We start from the raw sequence: 20115 nt of genomic DNA, 5'->3' as shown, positions 1-20115 counted from the left end.
CCCCTGGCCTCTTAAGTGAGATGGGCGCACAACCCCAGAGTCTGTCAAGACTGGCCCGTACGGGCAGGGGTACCTTTACCTTTACCTTTTTATGGTACCATGAGATTTTCCTCTGCCATGCCTCCACTCCACGCCCCTCTTGAGCAACGAAATTGGAAGCACAATTTCGGAATATAAACTCCATTTTGAACTACGTGGGACTTCCTTCCGTACCAACAAGTTTTAGGATCAGTTTATTTTCCAGGGACAAAACTCCCATTTACCAGCGGGGAGTCCTTCGCAGCAAAATCCACAGAACTGGATTTAAAGATTCTAGCCCGCCATAATAAAACGTCTTCGCCTTTAGGAATACCACGGGGCTCTCTCTCTCTCTCTTTGTAGCTCTCACGGTCAGCTGTGGAACTTGCTTCAAAGCATGCAAGCCCACGGCTGCAACTTTGAAGCTGCGCATGCACGCTTATCTAAAAGCTGTAGGGGTGGGACTAGAAGAGCCTAACAGACCGCTCTTCGCCCACGAGCAAAACACACGCACAAAAAACCACGCCCCACTTTGTCTCCCCCCGCCCTCTCCTGGCTTGTGGAGTTCATGCCGCCGCCCCCGACTGCGCACGCGCGCCGCCTCGGCAGCGAATCACGCCTTCCGCGAGCGCGGCCCCGCCCCTCGACCCCGGCCTACGTGGTGTCACGAGCAAGCGGTGCTGAAGCGCCGCCTGTGAGCGGCGGAGCGCGCTGTTGCTCTTTGGGCTCGCCTCTTCCTCTCAGATGGGGCGCGCGGAGGGGCCCGCCTGGTGCGTGTGGGGCGTCGCTTGAGTCGCCGCTCTCTCCCCGCCGCCTTCCTGCAGCCAGCCGTCCCCGTCATGAGGCGCAGCGAGCGGAGAGGTCACGGAGGGGGCTCCGGAAAGGCAGCCCTGGAGGAAGAGGAGCTGCCGCCGCCGCCGCCGCCGTCGGAGCCCAACGGGGCTTCTCCCCCCGTGGCAGAGGTTTCGCCGGGACGCTGTAGGGGCGCGACGCCGGGAGCCGCCGCCGCCGCCGCCCCCACGACCACCACTGCTTCCACCACGACGCACGGGAGCCGGCGCAGCACGGAGTCCGAGGTGTACGATGACGGGACCAACACGTTCTTCTGGTAAGGGGGCTGGAGCCCGTGTCCTTCCCCCCCCCCCTCGTCGCCTCTCTTCCCCGAGGCCCTTTCCCCCTGACACGCGGAGGGAAACGGCGCAGTCCACGGACACGGGTTGCCCACAGTAAATAGACTTGTATATGCACAACTAAAGATGCAGGTAGGCAGGCTGTCGGTTTAAAAGGCTAGGGACCAACAAGGAGCAGGGAGGGAGCGCGGTGAACTTGAGGACGCTGGAACCGAGGATATAAAGAAGGGTGTGCATCTCATTGGAATCAGGCTGGACTTCTCTTTCTGGGTGTCTCCTTCCCAGGAGCCCTGCTGAGCCTGCTTCTTTTCTCAAGTCACTTCTACTGTTCCTTCACTTAGGAATTGGCCCTCCTTTGGTTTCTCTCCTCAGCTTTTGCGGTCAGTCGGGGAAGTGATTAGTGTTACATCCCTAAACGAAGTTGTTGAGTAAATATCACGTAGCTCTGTACGACTTCCTGCTGAGTAAATACGCTTTATATTTACTGCTGGTTTTTTCCACCTCTCCTAGCTTGATGAGTATTTGATATAGCAAAATCTCTGAGAAAAATCTGTAATTTACAGCACCAAGAGGAAACTCAGACTGCTTTCCCATGCATACTTGGAAATATATCCTGTTTAATTCAGTTAGGCTTAATTTCTGAGTAAATTCATTTGATCTTCCTTCAATTGCACACTTGTGGGATAACTTTCCTAGGCAACAGCCTACTTGTGGTAGTTGAAAGGCAAAACCACACTTTCATCTCCTTATCTCAAGAGAATACTTGCCTGGGCGGTTTGTAGAGAAGAGCACTTCTCTAAGTGCTCTTGCTTATTGGTTTGTGATAGTTTTCCAGATATCATTCTACTATTCCAGCATTTGTACTACAAAAACATAAGGTTTTGTAGACACAAGTAGTGAAAGATAGTGTGACTTTTGTAGTTGAGCAGTCTCGTGAAGAGATGGAGGCAGAATATTTACTAATATTTACATACTAGTAAGTAATTTTTCATCTATAGTAAAAAAAAAGGATTGACAGACCTCAACACATCCATATCTGATGAAGTAGGTGTGCACTTGTGTGATGTTATTTTTCTCCTTTAGACTTATCATGACTACCTTGTTTAGTTTATTATATTCTCAAACAGAACTGGTTAAAACTTTACTTGTCCTGATGCACACCTAAAAGCAAAGCCATACTTTATTATTGTTGACACAGTATGAAAAAAGACTGTATCAAAACCATCTTCAAAGCAAAAAATAATAAAAATTCTTTTGCCATGAAAAGCCTACACAAGAACAAAAGATATAGTGCAATACCTACCCACAAAGATATCGTAATTGTGGCATCACTAATTCTTGTATATTTTTCCACTTTGTGTCTTTATTTATTCCACTTGCTTTATATCTTTGAGGTGCCACTGTTCTCTTTCCATTACAGTTGTTAGGCTTGTAATGTAATACCCAGAATGATGGTTCTTTTCTTCCTCCACAATGGGTGTAACTTTTTCTTTTCGTGCAATTCTTGAGAGGGCAAATTATTTTCTAGCAAACAGCATGATGTTAGTTGGAAATCTGGTAATTTAATTAAGCATCAACTCAGTGTCCTTAGTTTCACTGGGAGAGACAAAATTTCCTGCAAACTTTTTAAAAAATTCTCAAGCGTTTTATCCTCCACAGTATGTTAAGTAACATGGTTTCCAGCTTCAAAACCCTTTCTTCTTCTTGTGCCACATACATCAATTATGGAAAAGGGAATACAATGATTAGCTTTAGACATCAATTTATCTTCTTCAAAGACAACAGGGCATAGTTTTTCTGGTTCTGCAAGAGGCTTAGTAAAGATAGAAGGGCCTGATTTGAAGTGACTCCGACCTGGTTTGGCTTGAGGTTGCCCCTGAGTCTGACTCCTCTGATCTTGGCAGTAATAAAATTTGGAGTATGTTGATCTTGAAAGATCTGCTGATATTCAGTGAGAGTTCTGCAAACATAGAGTATACCTAGTGAGGCTGTAGTGCTTATTTCATTCCGGCAACATTGTAGGGACTGACTTAGAGCCTGCAATATCTCAGGTTTAGGAAGCACAATCTTTTATCAGAGTTCAGGAAGGACCACAGAGAACATTCTGGGAAGTTGCTGTGTATTGGCTGAATTAGTGACCAAATAACTGGATCTTGCAGACATACTGGCACAGTCCTGCCCTTTCAATGGAGAATGGGTAAAATTGTAACTTGATTGCTTCTTTAATACTAGTTTAAAGATTGTACATTTTATTGCTGAACTATTTTTCCAATACTGTTGATGATGTTTCATTATTCTGGGTGATAAGTGTTCTATAGTATAGTCAGATCTTTTATATCGTCTTCAATGATTTGACCATTGTTTGTTTAACTGCTATTTTGATTATATGTGTCCGTTTAAGCTATGAAGAGAAGTGTAGTATTTAATGAGTTCTTAAATACTCTTACACTTGAATATGCTCAAACTTTTGAAAAAGGAATCTAAGAACTGACAGAATGTTAATCTTTCATAGTATTTTATGTTACCTTGATCACCAAACACATTCTTTTAGAGATTCAGTTTAGTTCATTCTAATAGTGAATAACTGAGGAATGTAATTTTTCATTGATCATAATTTAAGGTGGATTAACATACATGCTGCCACAAAGTGCAGCATGTACCCATACTTTCTGATATTTTTGGAAGGACAATAGTGCATCAGGGGTGGAGAACCTCAGTCTAAAAGGCTAAACACAGTTCTGTTGCTCTTGGAACTCTTCCAGGCATGCCCCTTGCTGGCTTTGTAGTGTTCTTGAGTGTTTTTGTCTGACTGAGATGTGTTTTTGAAGTAATATTTTACCTTTTGTTTGTCTGAATGGAGACTAGAGAAATATGTGTAGAAACTAATCTATTGTATAAAGGTAAATTTTTACATTTCATGCTGTTCCCACTTTTGTCTCTGACACATAGCGCTGCCCTGTGGCCCACAAAAGGTTGCCCGAAAGGAAATGCAGCCCTTGGCCAGAAAATTGTTCCCCATCGCTACTATACATGTCCACTCAAAAATAAACCCCATTCAGTCATTCAATGTTCTGTATAGTATCTGAAAAAGACAAATAAACAGTTTAAAAACCCCATTGCATTTCTTTAGGAGTTACTCCCAGCCAGTAGTATTACAATTGTAGTCCTAAGTAATTTTTCATGCTCTGAGAGTTTGTTACAGCAAAAAGAAGAGAATCTATTGGCAGTTTAAAGATAAACAGATTTAGTATGGTGTATGCTTTTATGGACAAGAGTCAGTTTCATCAGATACATGAAGTGTTACCCTCAGTTTAAAAGCAAACATGTAAATGAGGCTGAATGCTCATTAAATGTAAAAGAGGAAAAGGGGGTTGGATCTGGTCAGTGGTCTGGATCATAGAGTCTGACCTCTGCAAGCTAGGTTTGATAGGGACCACCCACCTATCAATCACTTGACATCCCTGTGATGATGGTGATGTTTTTCACCCTGTGTGGTACATGGCTTTGTGTGTGGTACAAAGGTCCTGACCATTGTCCAGTTGTTAGAGTTTCAAAGAGCTGCAATCATTGATAGCCTGCTGATTGTTAGTACTTCCAGAGAGCCTTGTATTGCACTTTAAAGCCCCAACAATTAGCTTATTGTCAGAACTTCAAAAATCACATACTGCACTGGGCAAAATTAGGCTGCCCAATGTCATTGTGACATCAGTTGGTTGACTTCCTGCAAGCACTGGTAATCAATCAGCTGATGAGTGGTGCTTAGAGAGAACTGTATGGGGGATGCCTGCAATTCCCCCTTTGCCTGCCCCACAGCCGATATCATATATGATGTCAGGTGTAGGACAGGTGAGCATGGCTCTGTCAAAATGGTCTCATGGGCTAAGTGGAAAGGCCTGGAAGGCCTAATTGGGCCCCATAGGTCAAAGCTTCTCCACTGCTGGTGTAAGAGGTGTATGAGGACTGTTCGCACACACATTTGGCCACCATATGAATGCTGTACACTTAGGCTTCAATCCCTAAAGTAATGCATCCTGTGAAATGCTTGGAAAGGGCAGCCATATTTATGTAAAGTGGCACATGCATGGTTTTTCTTCCTGACATTTTTCTTAATGTGTAGGCATTGTGGGTGGAAGCAGAGTGTAGCCAGTAGATGCAGTGCAACTGTGCAATCCATGCATAGAGAGTGCATGTGCATTTGTAAACAGTGTGACATTTCTATACAAAGTTGAAATGTATACAAAGAAGCACTGTGACCATTCACAGCTGTAGCACAAACTTCATAACATGGCAAACCTATAGGGGAAGAAAAAATATTTGGTCTCAATTGAATCTTAAAATCACTTACTGATTCATTGTAGTTCAGCATGTTCATGCTAGAATTTTTCCTCTGAAATTCTTTTACTGAAGAACTGAGACTTACAGTCTAGCAGTATGTTCATGGGAGATTGAAATGTTTGCTGTTTTTTATGTCAGGTTTGTAACTGTCCTTCTGCTTAAGATAAATATTTAATATGGTCCTTAATATAGTCTGTGTGGAAACATTCAGCATTTAACATCTCAACTGAGGGGCAAAGTAGATGTGGCAGCAACACAATTTAGGCTGGATTGTACTGAAATCTGTAGTGAAATTGGGAGATCATGAAGGGGGGAGGGAGGTAAATAACCTTCTGTGCCAACCGCCTAAAATAAAGTCTTTTAAGTTATTTCTCTTAGTGAGGCTTGCTTCAGTCATGGAGCACCACTGATGGAAAGTTCTTTCCCCTCCCCCCTTAAAGCAGGCTTGGAGAGAGACCATAGCAGGGAATGATTCTCCTGCCTGTGCTGTCAGCTCATCAGTGCTGCCACCCCATTTTGTAGGGGCTTTGCATTATTGTAATTGACTTCTTCTGACATAACTTCTAGTTTGGCCCCAAGTGAGCTACTTCAGAAGTACATGAAGGAGAAGTTGGGAGGTTATCTGTGCACTGTTGAGAGTTGCGCCAGAACCTGTGGAGCAACCCTCAAGTTCTTTCAGCTTTGCTGTTTTTACAGAATAATGAACCATTGTCAAATGACTTTGTTTTTCATAAAGACTTCTGGAAAGTGCTGGGAAATGACTGTCTTTGTTTATCTAGACATAGGTGGCTGTCCTGTTGTTGATTCCTTTAAATTGATTCTTGTGTGTTTACTAAAATCTGCCCTCTCATTGAGTTTAATTTTATGCTGTACTCTAATATAGATGATTGGAATGGATTAGAGGTTTTTAAAGATAAATGCTGCCAAAAGAGCACATGAATGCTGCCAAAAGAGCACACGATTTACCTTTTATTTGTTTTCATCCCAAAGTTGCTGGGTCTTCATTGATTTCTGGGAGAAGAATGCCCCAATGCTGAAAATAAGTCATTGAGGGTGATTCTGCCTGTCCTTTGTTTCAAACTTAAAGAATTTATCAAGCAGCTGTCATTCTGTGACTTGCAGAAAATGGAATGGAACATAACTTGGAGACCACATTTCCTTATGTAGGATCCACAAAAGAAAACTAATCTAGTTGTAGAAAATTAAACCATAGCTTACTGAACTGGAGGTAATCTCTGCATAGAAGCTAGGTCATGGATGTCCTCTTCCATTCCTTATTGCTGCCATCTCAACGAAGTATATACTATTGCTATTGATGATAAATTGTTTGCCTTTTCTGTTCCTTTGTTAAATGATGCTTGAATATTGGACCCTCTGTTTTGTGAAGTGGTCCATGAGAGATGAAGAAAACTATTGAGTGATGATCATCCATCACTCTTTGTGGAATGAATTCCCCATACACTCTATAACGCCTGTATGCCTTCCAATCTGCTCTGAAGAGTTTGAGGATCCTCTAGAACAGATTGGGGAGCATGCAGAGGGATATAGTGAGCAGGAGAAGAAAGGGAAGTCCCATCATGTGAATTGTGTAACACTGCATGCTTATTCTCTTAGAATAATACACAAAGTCTTTTATATTTGAAACTGAGAATGTGGATCTTTATAAATAGGAGTTTTCAGTTTACTGAAAGCTGGTACATGGAAAAGTTGCAGACATGTTTGTGTTGGTTAGTGTGGAGAAACAAACCTTTCTGATAATCTTTCATGTGTTGTGTAACCGAAATTCCTTAAAATTGTGCCTCAACTTCCAGTCTTCTGAGTTGAAAAATTGAGTTCCTGCACACTGATTATGCATAGTGTAGTTCTGTTGGTTACAGTGCTCATATTATTTATATACTAAGCTTCAATATAGTTGTGAGAAGGCAACTGTATTTTCAGAAGCTAAGTTTTATTTACGGGAAAGCTTCCAGTGCAGTGTTATGATCCCCTGCTTAGCTAAAGATTGACAGCTTTTGTACTAATGCTGTCAGAGTAACTTTTACTGCAACCTTTGCCATTCTTTTAGGTCAGTTTGATCACCATGTTCGGGTGTATGGGCTGTTGCTGCAGCAGTGTCTGTCTGACTGTGCTCAGAATTTTGCCATTTGGAAACTAATTCACCCCTTAGAAATTGATAGAAAGTGTTCCTCAAGGCTTGATGTTACCATCTGTGCTGCTTGGTTTATTACACTTGCAGGCTGTGGACGATCTGTCTGTGGAAGTTAGGACTAGAACTTTCTTTATGGCCTTCCAAAGAGTCTGCAACGCTTTGGGTTGTTTGAGGAAACTGTTAGTATAGGGTTTGTTTGTTTTTCTCTGAATCAATTATCTTGTTCAACTTTTATTTTTATATTTAGTGTATTTTTAAGTGAACTGTTTTTGAAAAGGTGGTCTATAAATAAGTAAATTTAGCTGCCCTGAACTTTATATTGGAGTAAGGGTAAATCTATAATAAATGAAATAAAATAAATACATTTTAATCTGCTGAAGATACTGAGCAACAGTAAATAGTCCTGAAAAATATTATTTGTTGTTGACTTTCTCTCTCTCTCTCCCCCCCCCACCCCTCTGTACAATAGGCAAGCACACACCTTAACAGTCCTGTTCATCCTGACCTGCACCCTGGGATATGTGACACTGCTTGAAGAAACCCCACAGGATACAGCCTACAACACAAAGAGGTAACTAGCTGTCACATAAGTGTTGCAGTCAGCTTTTATTGTCAGTTTTTTATTAACTAGCTAGAGTACCCATTTTTATTATATTTACTTTTAATTTATTTTGGATTTTGATAAATTTATCAGTCCATTGTACGCATAGCAATGACTCCCCTGTCATTTGTAAAAATAACATCCCCAAATATGTAAATATGTTTTCTGTATGAGGAGATTCCACAGTTATATCAAAGTTTTAACTTTTGTAGTTGTATAAGGAAAAAAGCCTTTTGTTTATTGACTGAATTCCTCAACTTCTATCATGAGACTTAAAAGACTGCCCCAAAGTAAAGTAAATAAAAAGGATAAACCAAAAGGCTTCTCCCATAGAGAAGCATTATTAAAATATTCCTATCTGCTGAAAATAAAACAGATTGATGTTTTCTGTAGAGTAATACGTAAAATTTGTTAAATAATACTGGGCAGGATTCACCTAGCCAGGATTCACATAATCTGCAGAAGCCCTGTGCAGACTTCTTCTTACATATTGGGGCTTTCTGCCTCTGTGCAGGTGTGTGTCAGGAGGCTCCCCAGAACAGTGTGCAGGGGGAGGAAGGGAGGGGTTGTTCCATCTAGCAGGCTGCAGTGCTTGTGCAGATAGAACGATGGAAGGAGTATGAAGTTTAATTCTACCACAATTTTTTAAAAAAATATTGTGGGAACTATAGTTCCTGTGTTACAGTTTTCATATAACTGGTTCATATTAGAACCACTTACTGAATTTTTGTATATATAAAGCTACTGAACGTGTCTGAATATATTGAAACATGTGCGTGCTACTTGTGGAGTAGTTGGAAATTACGGTGTTGTGGTAGAATAGAAATAATAGGTGACAAGGCTAGTGGCCAGCTATGTTGCTGCCACCTCTCATTTCCCTCCCTGCAATGCCAAATACTACTTTCTCCCACCCACTTTCAGCACAAAGGCTCACCTGTGTTACAGTAAGATTATAGGGCTATAGTCAAGTTAATGCAGTATGGCCAGTGTGAATTGTATAATGGTGAAACAAAGACTCAGAGAAGAATGCATATGAAACTCCAGTGGAAATCGCAGTACAGTCTGGACAAAACAGGAAATTATGGTCATCAGCTTCAGAGCGGTGCAGGATATTAAACCAGCTTTAAACTGTTGTGGTTTAATACCTTCGTTTGTGTCATAGTTACTGTAATGTCTCAGTTTGAATGAAACAGAAAACTCTTGTTAATTAGAGGTGCACCACAAAAGAAGCAGCAAAGGTCATGTCTTCTCTTATTTGTCACCCCATGATGTATGTAAACAGACTGGCTCTCTTAGGTAAATGTTACCTAGGGCCAGAAGATATTTCAAAATGGTGGGTTTTTTTAGTTCAGAACTTGCATTAAGTCAGGCTGTATACCTATAGAACATTGGCTGCAGGTTCTTGCGTGTATGACAAGTGTAGTACAGTGGTGCCTCGCAAGACGAAAATAATCCGTTCTGCGAGTCTCTTCGTCTAGCGGTTTTTTTGTCTTGCGAAGCATCCCTCTTAGCGAATTAGTGCTATTAGCGGCTTAGCAGCTATTAGCGGCTTAGAAAAAGGGGAAAAAAGGGAAAAAACTCACAAGACGTTTTCGTCTTGCGAAGCAAGCCCATAGGGAAATTTATCTTGCGAAGCGCCTCGAAAAATGGAAAACCCTTTCGTCTAGCGGGTTTTTCATCTTGCGAGGCATTCGTCTTGCGGGGCACCACTGTATCAACTGATGTTGCATAGCTGATAGATGCACATTATAATAGGTTTTCCCATATACCATTTAAGTTGCAGAAATATAACTGCAAAATACAGTCAAACCTTGGTTCCTGAATGCCTCCATTACTATACGTTTTGGCTCCCGAATGTAGAAAACCAGTTTTTGAACATTTTCCGGAACCCGAATGTCCAACGCGGCTTCCGCTTGAGTGCAAGAAGCTCTTGCAACCAATCGGAAACTGCACCTTCGTTGTCAAACGTTTTGGAAGTCGAATGGTCTTCTGGAACAGATTACATTCGACAACCAAGGTTTTACTTTATTGTGTGTGTGAACTTGGCTATATATGCTTATAAAAGAGAGGCTGGTCTTTAACTACCCTGTTGGAGTTGTTTTTCAGTTGCCTTTATCATAGCAGCAATTTTTATTGTAGGCTTTTGTTGTTCTTTCTATCAAACATCAGTGCTCTTGAAAGAATGCCATGCTATTCTGACATGCCTTCAGTAATATTTGTAAGTGGAAAATTGGTGTGGAAAATTGGAGTGAGTGGTGTATGTGGAAAATTTTGGAAATGTGTCATCTGTGTATTCTAGAACTTGGAATACAATTGTTCTTGGTTAACTTGGTGAATTTATTTAAAGATGACCTCAGATTTTTATACTGTATTTTGTACTTCGTCATCTTGCACTTTGTAAAGCCACCGTGCTGGTGATATTAATGAATTATTCCAGTTGATCCTAGTTTCCATTTCTATAATAAATGATAGTTATGCCATGCATACCTAAAACTGAATGAGACGCAGTGCTTTTTTTCCTGGGAGTACGCAGGGGTACGCATACCCTTAAACATTTTGTGAATCTAAGTTTGGCCTCATTGAGGGGCAGTATTTCAATATGAGTAGGAAAATGAGAGTACCCCTAAACAAAAGCACTGGTGAGACCCATAAGTAAACTAGCAGATACCAATCCTTACACAAAGTTGGACTAATAGCCAGCTCAGCCTAATAAATCTAAATGCTGGAGAGACAAGGGTTTTTTTCCATCCTGTAACTTAAAATGCCAGAAACGGAAGCTGGGAATGTATGTATGCAAACCATATGCTCTTCAACAGAGCTACAGTTCTTCATTCCAGATGTGAGTAGAGCTGTTGAGGGACTCACAGGTTTAGGTTGGAGGTGCATTGATAATGCTGTAAATGGAAGAGTTTCAAATCTTAAGGCCTCTCAGTATATCGTTCTGACCACACTCTGAAGTCTAGAGTAGCACACCTTTCAATCCTCTTTTGGAAGGGCATCCTATTCTTAGTGGTATCTAATGAGGAGCTTTGTCCTAGGGATTCATTGAAGAGCTTAGATTTCATGGAGGGTAATACTATCAAAGGCTGCTAGCAATGATGTCTATGTGTTATCTCCAGTCTTGGAAGCAGTATGCCTATGAATGCCACTTGGTGGTAATTGCAAATGGGGGAAAGTGCTGTTTATACTCGGGTCTCGCATGTAGATTTCACCTGGGCATCTCATTGGCCACTATGAGAACAGGATGTGTCTTTGGTTTGAACCAAAGACTCTTAGACTCTTCTTATGCTCTCACATTGTTAAATAACCTGAGGTTATCGTTAAGTCAAAAACAATTGACTGCAGATAAAAGAAAGCAACATGATTTGATGGATGTAAAAGATCTAAAAATAATAGATGACATATTTCCTAGATTTCACATTCAGAAACCTCTTCTCATCACGAAGGGAAGGGAGTGCAGGGACACAAACTTCATACTATGACCTGAATAAAAAAAAGCTGAGGCATCTCATAATGTTGTCATTGACTGGGCAGAAGTGATAACCAGTATTTAGCCAATGATTCGTCAGTGTAGGTGGATACAGATATGCAGTTTATTTCCTAATCACATTTTAGATGTCTCTGCAACATCCCCCTTAATGCTGCTTTGACTAGGTTGAGCTACTGCTTCAAGCATAGCGTAACATATGGCACCACTTATAAAATAATTGCACTGGCTGCCAGTTCTGCGGTGCTGACCTACAAAGCCCTAAACAACTTGGGCCCAAGTTATGTTTACAGACTACCCAGTCAGTAAAATATTTGAATGAGGCCCTTATGTTTGTCCTACAACCTGCTGAGATCCATCTTGCAGTAACTAGGGTGGTGGTCTTTTTCATTGTTACCAAGCCTTGTTTCATTGTTACCAAGCATTGCCTTGTGTGATAAGTAGGCACCAATGGTGCTTTGTTTTGGTGCCTGATAAAAGTTTTCTCCCCAGCCTTCACTTCCCATTAATACCAGCTTACTGTAATTTGTACTGGCTCTGTAGCTGCTGTTGTATTGCCTTAATTATTTTTAATGGGCTGAATTCAGCTAACCAGTTCTGTTAGTGAATGCCAGCATGAAGATTCCCACAAGAAGAATGGGGCTCTCTCTTGCACCTCCCCCAAATCTTTTCTGGAGGGTTGGGAGAACCCCCAGAACGGGAGTGGGAAGAGAAATTGTTTCATCAGTTCTGTTGGGCAAGCTAAAATGCTTGCACCTTCTCCTTTGTGCTATATTGAATTCCACCCATTGTATATTCTTAATTGATTGAGTGTTTCATGAAAGGTGATATAGAAGTAATATTTAAAATAATAAAACTACTGAGCATATTCTTAATATGTGAGCAGGTTCCAGTGCACTGTGTAGTTGATGTAAGGTGGTGATCAGTGTAATTACATGTGATAAAGTACTATCAGGCAGCAATTAGAAGATGTATTTCTACCCTGTTTTGGTCTTTTTTCCTCTATAAATTAACAAGAAAGCATGCCTAATTACTCATAAGGGATTAAGAGTTCAAATGGAGGCTGCACTTAAACTTGCGTGTTAACCTGGTCACCTTGGCTAGCATTATACTCTGGGTATATATCTATAGTTCCAGATTTGAGTGCAGATTTTGTTGCAGTATTGTGGTTTGCCACTCAAGGCTGCTGACTTGCTTTTTGGTCTGCACACAGATAATTTAGGTTCCTGCAATTTGAATTGATCTTGCTGCTTTGGTTTTATGGAACGTAAAACCAAATGAAGGCGTAAACCATTCATTTAGTTCTTTAGATTTTCCATGACGATGTAGAGTTTCATAAATAATCTATGTGAATTGGACTCCCTTTACAGAGTTATAAAACTCTAAAACTGTACATAGCCTGAACATTCTCCCTCTGATATGTGTGCCTCAAACTTCAGATTAGCAATTATCTTTTTACTCAAGAAGCAACATAATTTCAAATTATGGTAAGATAAAAACAGTGATGATTTATAGCAAGATGCATGAATTAAAGCAACATGTTTAATCTAGATTGCCTTCATGTATTAAATAAAGTGAAACTTAAACAGGGTCTATAAATTGGTTCCATGTTGTCTTAACTCATGATAACTTGACCCAGATGTTGTTTTTTTAGCATTGGTGAAGGGCAGTATACTTTGTTATAGAGGTCACAAACCTGACTGAATCTGAAGACATGGTGTGGCTTCCAATAGTTTAGTAGTTTAAACAGTTCATCCTTATAACTAGGTTTCAGTACTATGGTTCAGTAACTTGATTGATTTGAAAATATTTCTATCTATTTTAGTTATTAAAACTTTTGTGGTAACTTACAGCCACACTAAATAAGGTGATAGCCAACTAAGTTAGACTCAAAGTAGACCTGTTGAAATCATAGGCTTGAGTTTGTATCATTTATTCCAATTGATCTACTCTGAGTATTACTAACATTGAATATCACTCTGTAATTGTGGCTTGTGTACTGGAAATACTTAAATACTAGGTTGACTTTCTTTAAGGATTAATTCACATTTGCAGAAATAGAATATGTTACAGCCTTTTCCAGACAGTTTTAAAGTGCCAAGGAGATCACATATGCCTATGGAAAACTAGTATGTAATTAGCCAGACCTGTTGATCTATGACTGTGCCTCACTCCCCTTTTAGCTACACATTACGGAGGCTGAACATTACCTGTGCTTCCCCATAACATTTATGAGCCAAGTAACTGTTTATGGTATGAATGACAAATGGAAGCATGTCAGATTGTATAAAGGGGACTTCCCATGTTGCAGATGACCAGGCAAGTTAATTATAACTCAGCTACAGACTGGTGGATCCATACCCAGACACGCAGTTAGCTTGGGACTTCCATCCCCTTGCTGCCTTTATCAGCTTTGGCACATTGGGTAGGGAAGAAGCTGCCTGGTAGACTTCTCAGGGGCTCCCTGCTAGGAAGGAATTCAGCTGCTACCAAAGCAAGTAGCAATGACCTCATAAGGTCTTGATTCTCAGCAAGACCTCATTAGTGTCCATGGGAAATAATTTCAGTGTTAGAAACTCAGATAAATAAGCTAGGCACCAAATGGCTCCTTAAACCAGGGTTACAGTTGCCAAAATTAAATGTCTAGTTGGCATTTTGGAGCCAGACAGCTCAAAAGTTGTATTTTTCAATACAACTTTCTGGTTCCTGAAATTTGTTCTGATTGTGCAGATAAAATATTGGGGGTAGAATTCTAAAGGATGTGTTGTTAGTGTGCAGAAACTGGAAAGATCTAAAGATTCCCAGACATGCACCTTCTGATGGTGGAGACATCAGGCACCAGGTGCCCAGGAATCTTCACTTGATTGTAAGAGGCCAATAGCCAGGTACAAAATGCGCCTAGTGCCCTGCGAATTTCAAACTCTGAATCATTCCCTTCTTGATATGGCCACACCAAAAGCAGAAGCTGTGGAAATTGAATTGTGCCAACTGCTTGACTGATCTGAATAAGATTTTTAAGAACCGACCTGCCTTTCAATTTTAAGAGAATCAGTGTTGTATCTTTTGGTTTTTCTCAAAAGGATTTGCGAACAGCTTTTAGTAGGTAAGAAGAGTTAATATTGAGCCAGGCAAAATCAGTTTTCTTCCCTGTTGCATGCTTTTGACTACTAAAATGTATCTAAAACAACCTATTTATCACAGAGTATGAACTTCATGGTCTTTCAGTCTTCAAGACTAGACTGCCTTCAAATAGTTTTTCTGATTTTAGATGTTCTATGGACATTCAAAAGACATATTTAACAAAAACCATTCATGAACAGATGTAAATTGAAAGTGTTTTTTTTCCAGAGGTATTGTTGCCAGCATTTTAGTTTTCTTGTGTTTTGGAGTCACTCAAGCAAAAGATGGGCCATTTTCAAGACCTCATCCAGGTAATCAAAATTGCTCATATCATATAACTTCTCTTGATAATGATGCACTTGGTAAAATGGCTCCTAATGGTTATATGTAAATGTTGAAAGTAGTAACCTATGTTTCATAGCCTGTATCCCCTAGGTAGAATGTGATTTCATTATCAGAATCTAGCATAGTTTTCAGAAGTCCTCATCTGACTGCTCATTAGTCACTTAACAGATGACGTATTTTACCGTACTTAATTGAATCTAATGCTCACCTTTTTTGGCCAAATTACATTGCGAAAACTAAGGCGTGCATTAGATTTGATGGCACATTTACTTTCACCAGCAAATACTTTTTTTTGGTTTCAAGGTTCTGAAAATTAGAACCTTGCGCATTAGATTCAATGGTGCATTAGATTTAAGTAAATAAAGTATTTGCTATAAAAATGTAAGAAGAACCTGCTAGATCAGGCCAATGGTGTATGTGTATGTAGGCTGGAGAACTGCAACTGCAGAGCATTGTGGAACAAACATTCCACTTAGTGAGTGCTTAAGAAAAGGACACATTTCAGTTATCTATTTCAGATTTAGATTATACCTGGAAAAGGTGTGTGTGTGTCCCGGCCTCTTCTACCAAAAATAACTTACCTTGAGTAAGAGAGGCAGGCAAAGAGAGCACTAAATTTGTGCTCCTGTTCCACTATCTACTGCTTGCCCCCAATTCCACAAGTCCATCTGCCACCAGCCACCCTGTGGAAAAGACTGTAGGATAAAAAGAGACGCAGGCAAAGAATAGCCTTCTCCAGCTGGACTATTGTCTTTCCCACAATAGGGTTGTCTACTATTGAATGCCCTGTGGGAAAGATCCTGATGACTTGTTACATTTTTATATTTTTGTGACTTTATTAATTTATATTGTTGTTACAAATTCTTTCAAGTATCCTTGAAGATGTGGCATAAATAATTATATTGAAAAGGGAAGTTGATGGAAAATGTGTGGTTTGTATTTGGCTAAACACCATTCTGCAGATTTGTAAAACTGAAAATGATAAAAAAAAAAAATTAAGGTATTTAACACCAATGTATTTACTGTATTCACCATCCTTCACTTGAAGTTTTGCTAAACATGGTAACTTGATAAATGTTTTGCATCACAAAGACAGCTTCCTCTGTGGGAAGTTTTACACACAAACACTGTTCTTCAGAGCATTAATATTTTTGTCTGACATTTTATTTCATTAGTCAGAAGTACAATAGAAATATTGTTGTAGACAATTTGCTGAAGTATGCTACTGTGATGCAAGAGTGCAGCAGTATGGCTCTATTTGTTTAGATAGCACATTATCCTTGTTTCTTGTTTTAAAAATTTATTACATTTATATAATTGCAGCTTAACAAATACAATCAAATTTTTTTTAAAAAGGACATTTTTTTATTTGAAAATATAACAGAAAAAATAACAAACCAAATATAAATAACAACAAAAATAAGATTGTCAGCTGATATTAACATTAAGAATATTCTGACAATTCTGATATAAACATATGATATAATTCTGATATAAACATAGGTAATTCAAATGTCCAAATAGGTGTCTAAACAGAATTTACAATTAAGAAGTTGTTCATTCAAATGTAAAGGACAGTGAGATTCAAACCACTAACAGATAGATGGTAGATATTTGTCCATCCAACTTCTCAGTATAGATATTTTAGCTACCATTAGGTTCTCAAACCCACTTTTGTTGCCTGTCTGTTATTCAACACATCACAGAAATATAATTTAAGAGTGTGTGAACATTTGCAAAAAAATTATCCAAAACAAAGTTGATAAAGCGTTGTAATTTATGCCCAGAAAGAAACATCACAGAATGTGTCCATTCCATATGCCTCAAGAAAGCATTTTCTGAGTTACATCAATTCAGTTCTTGTATTACATGCTTGGGATATCCATCACCACAGATTCCCTTGTATAATGCCAATTCCAATAAGAAATAAAAAGAATCAAATGTTTTTGAAGTATTTCTATTGTTGATTATTCCTTTTCGTAATAGTTTATATTGTGTAATTTTATTGAGTATCTTAAAGTCCTGGATTTTCTTCTGGTCTGTTGAGGATATTCTGTCCATTTTCCATGCCAATGCATTCAGTATCTAGAGATTCATAGAATTGTAGAATTGGAAGGGAATAACCAAAATGCATTCATTTCTGTGTATCTGTTGTTTTGTGAATTTCCAAAGCATGCTTATTGTATTCAATATTGTATTATTTCATATTCACTTACCCCCTCCCCAATTTTTTAAAACAACATTCCTACAGTTGTGCAGAGGGTGGACCCATAGATTTTTCTGTATATCTAACAAATGACTGATACTGTTAAGTATCCTCATTTTCAAATTAATGTTAATTTTCTTTCTTTGTTTGTTGAAGGAGGATGAGTATGCAGACCTTACAGTGCAATCTTATGCTTGTCAACTCTCAAATCAGGCCTACTTTGGTCAGTGGGTTTATTCCCTGGCAGGCATGTTCAGAATTGCAGTCTTTGTCACATAATGTGATTCTGTGAGTCACTTGTCAACAAACTGAGTGTTTTAAACACTCATAGTACTGGTTTTGAAGCAAAACATAATGAAAAACAATTTAGAAATTGTAACTCAGTGCTGACCTTCACTGTTAGAAATGTTACCTTTTCTATCATATACGTGAGAAGAAAAAGGCAACTTGATAGAATGGAGATGCTTTTGTAATATTGAGTGGGTGGATCATCTGAAAATGGTTCAAAAGGAATAAGTGGCCAATTTTCACACACACCCTCCTGAGTTAAGCATTATTTTCAAACATTGCACACATCTCTGCAATTACATAAAATGATTTCCAAAACTGCTTGGAAAGCATAAAACAATCTGCTTTCTACAGAGCAACAAAGCTATTAGAGAAAGGACATTTCAGCTAGTCTGTCGTCTGAACTTGAGTAGTGAAGAAGACATAAGGCTGTTAATGAGAGTGCTAGAATAAAAGAATAAATGAGTGATCTGTCACTGAAGAGAAATGAGTGCTAATTAGGGATGCATGAGCATTCCTATGGTTGCCCTGAATGGAGCTTGATCTTTTCAAATGCTCCTTGTGAGCAGCCACAGAACAGAACACGCATAGGCACTACAAAACTACAAACCTTATTTGGGTGAGACAGTGATGAGTGTTCCTGTTCCTAGCAGGGGACTAGGGCTGGAACTGTCCCTTTCATTCTTCCTTCCCCACCATCCTGGGACTACAGTTCCTAGCATTCCTGACAGAAAAATGACCCTGTAAATTAGGGCTTTCATCTGTGAGGCAAATGTGGACCTTTTCACAGCAGGGGCCTGTGTGGGGGCATTTGAACTATACTTAACCATATCCTAGTTTTAACAAGTGCATTACAGAGTGTTATTTGTGGAAGTCTCATAATTAAGTTGCCAAAACAGGAGTAGTTAAAAATAGCAATGCTGTGATACACTTTGAAGAAAGCTTAGTAAATGTTTATAATTCGAGGTGTGTCTGAGGAACATTGCCTATGCTGGTTGTTCATTCACGAGATACTTAAATGGAATATCTAAAACTATCATAATAAAATCAGAACTGATATTTTTTGCCAGAGTGGAAAATCTGAGCTATGTCCATCTAGCCTTATGTTCCTTAATTTTGGGACCATTTTCATCAACTATGGGCGGAACAAAGAGAGAACTTGTTTAGCAAGGGTATTATCAGACATCAGATTTTGAAAGGTCATCTTGTCTTCCTAAATATGACACTGGTAGGTAGCTATTAAATATGTATGTGAACCTTGTCTCAAAGGAATAGAACAAGATTATGTTGTGCAAAAACAATCCTTGATTATAAATAAATGTGGATAATTGAAAAAATGTGGGTTCCTAGCAGCACATTTCAAATCTTGTTTAGTGTTGTGTTGAAGGCATAATCACTCCATAATTTGAAATACATTCTGCACTAAAGATACCCATTTATGTGTATGTTCTGATTTTCTTGCTTGTTCTTTTAGCTTACTGGAGGTTTTGGCTGTGTGTCAGTGTAGTGTATGAGCTTTTCCTCATCTTCATACTTTTTCAGGTAAGAATTTAAAAATTGCATCTTTTACGCAGTTTATTGGGGATTTTTAAAGAAGTTTTGTAAAAGGTAACAAACATGAACAATAAAATGGGAAGTTTTCTTTAAAAGGAAGCGTGCCAACATAGAAAGCTCTCTTTATACCAGACCAGATCCATCTAGTTCAGTATTATTTACTCTTGACTGGTTGCAGTTCTCCAGGGACCTACTTTTTACTGGACCCATCAGGATTTTAATCAGGCACCTTCTGCCTATAAAGCATGTGCTTTGCCTTATGAACCCTCCCATAATACAATTTGTATAATTTAATTCTTCATGGCATCCCTTGTTGTTGTTTAGTCGTTTAGTCATGTCTGATTCTTCGTGACCCCATGGACCAGAGCACTCCAGGCACTCCTATTTTCTACTGCCTCCCGCAGTTTGGTCAAACTCATGTTCGTAGCTTTGAGAACACAGTCCAACCATCTCATCCTCTGTCATCCCCTTCTCCTTGTGCCCTCAATCTTTCCCAACATCAGGGTTTTTTCCAGGGAGTCTTCTCTTCTCATGAGGTGGCCAGAGTATTGGCGCCTCAGCTTCAGGATCTGTCCTTCTAGTGAGCACTCAGGGCTGGTTTCCTTCAGAATGGATAGGTTTGATCTTCTTGCAGTCCATAGGACTCTCAAGAGTCTCCTCCAGCACCATAATTCAAAAGCATCAATCCTTCGGCGATCAGCCTTCTAATGGGCCAGCTCTCACTTCCATACATCACTCCTGGGAAAACCATCGCTTTAACTATACAGAGCTATATGGCATCCCTACAGTCTAATATAAGAGAATGTACCTGTGCAGAATGTTACTGATAGCTGTCAGAAGAGGAGGTATCTACTCTTCTCAAGGCAAGGGGATTATTGCCTC

At 39.6% G+C, this 20115-nt stretch overlaps 1 protein-coding gene across 1 annotated transcript in view; it reads left to right on the top strand.

Annotated features, from left to right (window-relative positions):
• The first annotated feature begins 682 nt into the window (after window positions 1-682).
• Window positions 683-20115, top strand: part of PTDSS2 (phosphatidylserine synthase 2) — a 38004-nt gene continuing 18571 nt past the window's right edge. Inside the window, exons 1-4 of the mRNA XM_079971445.1 lie at window positions 683-1126; window positions 8102-8203; window positions 15069-15151; window positions 19154-19221. Of these exons, the coding sequence (XP_079827571.1) occupies window positions 858-1126; window positions 8102-8203; window positions 15069-15151; window positions 19154-19221 (522 nt within the window). The 5' untranslated portion in view covers window positions 683-857. The remainder of the gene's footprint in view (window positions 1127-8101; window positions 8204-15068; window positions 15152-19153; window positions 19222-20115) is intronic.

The sequence above is a fragment of the Podarcis cretensis genome (assembly GCF_951804945.1).
Source record: "Podarcis cretensis genome assembly, chromosome: 1".
NCBI lineage: Eukaryota > Metazoa > Chordata > Lepidosauria > Squamata > Lacertidae > Podarcis > Podarcis cretensis.
The sequence above is the reverse complement of the archived record's forward strand: the minus strand, read 5'-3'. Positions and strand labels throughout refer to the sequence as shown.